The sequence below is a fragment of the Anarrhichthys ocellatus genome, unplaced genomic scaffold (assembly GCF_004355925.1).
Source record: "Anarrhichthys ocellatus isolate YVR2014 unplaced genomic scaffold, GSC_Weel_1.0 scaffold1804, whole genome shotgun sequence".
In the NCBI taxonomy this organism is placed as follows: domain Eukaryota; kingdom Metazoa; phylum Chordata; class Actinopteri; order Perciformes; family Anarhichadidae; genus Anarrhichthys; species Anarrhichthys ocellatus.
Genome location: NW_022281778.1, coordinates 3,222 through 9,690, shown reverse-complemented (window position 1 = coordinate 9,690; position 6,469 = coordinate 3,222). Strand labels below are relative to the sequence as shown.

The window sequence follows — 6,469 nt, the reverse complement described above, 5'->3', positions numbered from 1 at the left end:
ACTCACTTCATTTACATAAAGGAACACTTCAGTTCTTTAACTCACTTCATTTACATAAAGAATAAACACTTCAGTTCTCTAACTCACTTAATTTACAGAAAGAAGGAACACTTCAGTTCTCTAACTCACTTCATTTACATAAAGCAGGAACACTCCAGTTCTCTAACTCACTTCATTTACATAAAGGAACACTTCAGGCCATGTCCACATTACTCCGTTTTTGCCACGTTTACACTGAGCGGCCACACTACACCGGAGTTTTGCAGCACCCTAAACGGAGGAGTCTGAAAACACTACCGAGATTGGAGGTGTTTGAAAACTCCGGGGTTGCGTTTGAGTTTGAAAACTCCGGGGTTGCGTTTGAGTTTGGACGGTCGGAAACTGATGTGTTTAGAAAAAATTACGCCCACACCCGTGTTCGCTACTGGATTGGTTCTTAGCAACCATGACGTCTCCGTCCCTGATTCGTCACACTCACTATCACGTGACCCGTACCCGGAAGAAAACAAACTCGGCTACCAGTGATTCATTTCAACATGGATAACGAATGGCAAGCCTTGTTGTCTGTACTAGCAGCAATTGTGGAGTTAAATTCGTCATTTTACAATGCTGCTACTGCCTACAGGCGGAGGAGGCGAGCTATTCTTCGAGCGATGAGCGACAATTCCCGAGTCGTTATCAGCCGTACATGGAGCGCCGGTTTTGGGTGAGGCCAGGAAGAACGAGTGCCTGGTGGAATAATTTCATCAATGAAGTTATGATTCCCGAAGAATGGCGAGAAAACTTTCGAATGTCCAGATCGGCATTGATCAACCTTAGCGAAATGTTACGTCCGCATGTGGAGGGAGCAACAACCACGACGAGGGCGCCCGTGGATGTACTTACAAAGGTAGCGTGCAAGTTGTATTACCTGAGTGACGAGGGCAGACTCCGGAAAACCGCTAATGCATTTGGACTATCTCGACAAGTTGTTTCAGTCATCATCCGACAAGTCTGTAGGGCCATCACCGTCTTCCTGGGTCCGGGAAGTGTTCACGACGCGCGTATATTCTAATGAGAAGACAAGCTGCACTAACGTTTTACTTCTTCCGTTTGGTAGCCTTGAGAGACCTTAGTCTGTAAGTATGTCTTTATGAAGCATGAAAAGATGTACGTAGATATATTCTATTTGCTCTTTTAGTATAACATTTGTGTTGTATTAAATGCTAATCGCGGTTAGCATTTCTCCATTGGCGGTAATGTTAAAATTAGCTTAGAAGCTAGCTAGTCAGACATGTTACATGAATATCATGGATTGTTGTTTTGTATTCATGTGTGTATATGGACAGTTTGTAAAGCCATATTTCATATTGTGTTTCCACAGTTTTACAAATAAGAAAGATTCACACTAAAGTCTTGAAACTCTTCTACGGATTCCATGGTCTTTATTTCACGGATCTACTGTTAGCGATCTGCTAAGCTTTCCTGCACGAAGCAGGAGCAGAATAGAGTGAGAGACGTGTGTTAACCACATTGATGGACCATAATCTAGTAAACGTTTACGTGTAAGTGTTGATTTTAAAGTAAATTTGATGTGAGAGAGAGAGAGAGAGATAGACCCGCAGCGTTGTAACTAAGTCTGAAAAATAAAACTTCTGAAACTTTCCACGAACTGTCTGTTTGAGTTTATAGAGGGCTATTTTAGAGGAAGATCTTAAGTATCAAATACAGCCTTTCATTATTAAAGACTACTTTATTACTCTGTCGTATTTTTTTAAACTAAGCAACCAATCCACTTCCTGTTTACACCGTCACGCGCATGCCCAGTGTACGTTAATGGTCACGTACTGTCCGTCTTCGAAGGTTGCCGTGTGGATGCAGATCAATTCGAAAATGATGCTGAAACGCCCATGTGGACAGAGATCGTTTCTATTTGACAAATCTGCTTCCAAATAGAAACGTAGTAGTATGGATGTAGTCTCAGTTCTTTAACTCACTTAATTTACATAAAGAAGGAACACTTCAGTTCTCTAACTCCCCTCATTTACATAAAGAAGGAACACTTCAGTTCTCTAACTCTCCTCATTTACATAAAGCAGGAACACTCCAATTCTTTAACTCACCTCATTTACATAAAGGAACACTTCAGTTCTATAACTCACTTAATTTCCCTCAGAATATGAAGGTCCTGAATGATACAAATGTTCCCTGTGATGTAACATTTGTATCATTATTGTAAATTAGTAGACGTTTGTAGTACTTTTGCTTTGATCAGAAACCCATTGATGATTTCTACCTTCATCTCAACGGCATCCTTCAGTCTGCTCATGTGTTCTTTCTCTTTGTCCATCACCGTCACCTCATGCATTTGATCTGGACACACGCACACGCACACACACACACACACACAGACACACACACAGATAGGAAGCTGTTTTTACAGATTTGAACTCGGTGTTGATTTGTAATAGTGTCTCATCTGTTGAACTGTGTTTGATGTTAACAGACAATAAGAGAGGAGTGTTTCCTGTCATGATGGAGACTTCTGACCTTGAGCGTTGAGTTTGGCGACCTCCTCCATCAGACTGTCCTGACTCTCTTCCAGCTTCCTCTTCTGCTGCTCGACCCTCTGCAGGTCATCTGTCAGAGACACAATCTTCGCCTGGAGCTGCAACAAGCATAAAATGTATGCACTCAGAATAATCGTAATCTTAATATATTATAATCCATTAATTTATCCATTAAATAAGGTGAACCTCTAAATTTCTAAGGTTCCAGAGTGTTTTGATCCAAACTCTGGCTGGAACTTTGAACGTAATCTATTACCTGTGAGACAAGCAGCTGACAGGTGTTGAGCTCCTTCTCATCAGCCTCCATCCTGCAGATGTTCTCCGTCAGGTTGACCTCCAGCTGTTTGCTGCGGTTCACCAGAGATTTGACCTCAGACTTCATTTTGCTAATGTAGAGACGAGCTGTGGTAAACTCGTCCTCCATCACTCCACTTGTCTCTGTCATCTGAAGAGACAGAGAGATACTGATGTGACACACTTCATTCAAAGCTGTGTAATCGTGATGTCCTAAGTAAACCTCACTGCGTCCATTTGGGTTCGGGGGGGAAGAGATGACGAGCGTTTTACAGACCAATCCATTAAATGACAAGATAAGTTAAGTTAAGGCTTGGACGTTTAGAAATCAGGTAAAAACTTGTGAAAAACAGACAACTTTAGCGTGTTAAGTAAGTAACATTGCTATACATGCATATATAGATGATTTATATTTTTACAAAGAAAATGTTGAAGTCCTGCACACTGTTAGTATTCAGGAGTCAACGCCACACAGGCTGACATGTAAAATGAGTATGATATGTGAAACAATAGAGGAAGAGTTGTCGTCTTACAGCTTTTAGGTCGGTGGTACCGAGGACGCTGCCGATGTCACTAAGGTCTCTAAGCAGCAGACTGAGGATGTCTGCTGACCTCTTCTTATGATGAGAACTGACCTCGTTCAGGGTGTCCAGCTCCCTCTGAACCGCCTCCAGACTCACCTGAAACACAGGACCAGAAGAAGAGCTGATCTCTACCAAACATAGATAGCTCAGGGCGCCCAGATAGCTCACTGGTGGAGATGGTGCCTCATGCACAAAGGAGTGGCCCATTGTTCCAGTCTACCTCTGTACTTTAAAAAAAAGGCCTATTTTTTCTTTAAAAAAATCAACTATTCTAACATCCTGCTGTCCTACTATCCTACCCTAACATCTGAACATCCTACTGTCCTACCGTAAAAGAACTTACCACCCTAACCCATCCTACCAATCAACCATTCTAACATCTTGCTGTCCTACCACTGTAACTCCCTAATATCCCAACATCCTAACGTCCTACCGTAAAATAACTTACCACCCTAACCCATCCTACCAATCAACCATTCTAACATCTTGCTGTCCTACCACTGTAACTCCCTAATATCCCAACATCCTAACATCCTACCGTAAAAGACTCTACAACCCTAACCCATCCTAATGTCCTACCAATCAACCATTCTAACATCTTGCTGTCCTACATTCTACCCTAACATCTGAACATCCTATCGTCCTACCGTAAAAGACCCTACCACACTAGCCCATCCTACCATCCTACCAATCAACCATTCTAACATCCTGCTGCCCTACTATCCTACCCTAACATCTGAACATCCTGTCGCCCTAACGTTCTACCGTAAAAGACCCTACAACCCTTGCTTCTTCATGTGGACTCACAGTTTTGCGTGCTAGCTCCTCGTTCAGCTGATCGTTGCAGCGGTTCTTGGTCTCCACTTCTTGGCTCTTATGGTCGTAGTTGACGGCGAGCTCCTCCAGCGCCTGCAGCACCTCCTTCACCTCCTCTTTGGCCGAGTCACTATCCATGTGCAGCCGCGACAGCTCCTCCTGCACACGCTCATAGTCCTGACGGCTCGACACCAACAGCTGAATGATTGGATTATGAGGAGGTAGATGTTTACATTGATAGATACAGCACTATGGAGATTTATAGAGCAGAGGTTAAAACGCTCAATGAGACTCACCTCGTCCTGATCAATCAGCTGCTGTTTGAGTTCCTCGGCTGTCTGACTGTGATGGTTAATCTCATCATCCTAAAACATGAGTAGGCTGATTTTTAATCACAGACTTAAACAGAACAAAAGGGTCCAAGATGGTAGTACAGGTAAGACACACCTTGTGGTCCAGCTGATGTTACATTTAAGACGCCCTTTATAATCTAGATGATAGGACAGGTAGGACTCACCTTGTCGTCCAGCTGGTGGTACAGGTCGGTGATGAGCGTCTCGTACTGAGTCTTCTGTTCATCAGACAGAGGGACAGGGGGCGGGGCTAAGCTGTCCATCACTGCTGTCGCTTCACTGCTGCTTTTCTTGTTTCTGCTGCTCAGCTGCTCCTCCACAGGTACAGACTCACCTGGAGAAGTTAGGAGTGCAGAAAAGTACTGTCCAATCAGAGCTAAACAAACCTCCCATCTCCAGGCTCATGACTCTAGTTTTGACCAGGGTGTAAGGTTCAGACCCCCTCATTCATTGCAATGGGACCACTGTTGGAACAAAGTGCTGCTTTGACCAATTAAACTCATGCAAGCTCACATTGGTGGAAGAACTTTGTAACTCAACACTTCTACTGTTTACCTTTCCTCCAGCGTTTCAGCTCGTTCTCTTGTTTTTGTAACATGACGTTCAGACTCCTGTTCTTCTCCTTCTCTTTGTCGTACTTCTTCTTCCACTCTTCAGCTGTCAGCTCCAGGTTCACAGACACTGTGTTCTTTATGGTTTTAGCTCTCAAACACAAAAACAACACAGGAAGGTGTCTTCACTTGTCTGACAGATAACAGGTGGTGGATGGATGTTAAGAGGTGTTGTGAGAGATGATGGAGATGAAGGGTGATTAATAATTGAGTCATCAAGCACTAAGAGAAAAGGTCAAGAAGTTGAAATCTGTACTTCAGTCCAACCTGAGAGATCCTTTAGTCTTTGCTAAACACCCCAATGACAGCTATGCATGATGCTTCCAAAATAAACTGTCAGCCATCCACATATTAACTTGTCCATTACATGTCCCTCCACACTGCAGTGTACATAATGCGTTTCCTGTGCTGTGTGTACTATATTAGAAAGAATACTAGAAACAAAACAAAACATTTGTGAACACAAAAGTACCATTCAGCATACTGGTACTAACCACGACTATCCTGTTGCTGTACGTTACAATGATGACTTCAGGAGAGGACCATGAACTGACTGATTATATCTTTGACATGTAACAAATTCTGCAGATTTCCGTCAAAAAGAAGTAAAGTCATTGCAGTGATGGCAACTTGTTTACAACCAAGATGGAAGTCTGGAAAAAAGTGTGCTTTAAAACTATAAAGTAAACTTGAATCTGTCTTTAAGATATACAGAGCAGAGTAAAGATCAGAGACCAGCATCATTAGGGTTCATCCTGCAGGGAGAACGAATGCCCATAGTTGATAATAAACTGATTGATACCAGCTTTACAATGACACTCCATCTGAACATGTGAGTGATGTGGTCCTGTACCTCTGTCCGAACATGAGGGTGGACTTGGTTTCAGCCTCGTTGTAAACAGAAGGAGAGCAGCAGATGATGATGGTGGTTCGACAGTTTCCTCCCAGAGAGTCCTGCAGGATCCGGGTCATCTTACTGTCTCGGTACGGGACATGAGTTTTCTATCAGCACACGACATGAAGGTTACATGACTGAGGTCTGAAGTTACTTTTACTAAAGGCAAAGTGTTTCAGGTTCCATTAGAACAAGTTAAGACTCACTGTTCCTTCACTCAGAGCAGCGATGACGTTCCCCAGAGCAGAAAGAGACTTGTTGATGTTCTTGGCTTCGTCCAACACGGAACCTTCTGCTCCCGTTTTACTCACCTGAACAAAATTACCATGGTCTTCATCACCAGTATTATCATCAGATATAGGTATAT

The 6,469-nt window shown here is 43.1% G+C and overlaps 1 protein-coding gene across 1 annotated transcript in view; it reads right to left on the bottom strand.

The window, feature by feature from the left end:
* Window positions 1–1,888: 1,888 nt before the first annotated feature.
* Window positions 1,889–6,469, bottom strand: part of LOC116377884 (kinesin heavy chain-like) — a 7,634-nt gene continuing 3,053 nt past the window's right edge. The window contains exons 6-15 of the mRNA XM_031839643.1: window positions 6,309–6,413; window positions 6,061–6,209; window positions 5,152–5,300; window positions 4,761–4,930; window positions 4,540–4,608; window positions 4,235–4,441; window positions 3,377–3,523; window positions 2,806–2,994; window positions 2,530–2,647; window positions 1,889–2,352 (exon numbers count right to left, since the gene is read on the bottom strand). Coding sequence (XP_031695503.1) covers window positions 2,210–2,352; window positions 2,530–2,647; window positions 2,806–2,994; window positions 3,377–3,523; window positions 4,235–4,441; window positions 4,540–4,608; window positions 4,761–4,930; window positions 5,152–5,300; window positions 6,061–6,209; window positions 6,309–6,413 — 1,446 coding nt within the window. The 3' untranslated portion in view covers window positions 1,889–2,209. The remainder of the gene's footprint in view (window positions 2,353–2,529; window positions 2,648–2,805; window positions 2,995–3,376; window positions 3,524–4,234; window positions 4,442–4,539; window positions 4,609–4,760; window positions 4,931–5,151; window positions 5,301–6,060; window positions 6,210–6,308; window positions 6,414–6,469) is intronic.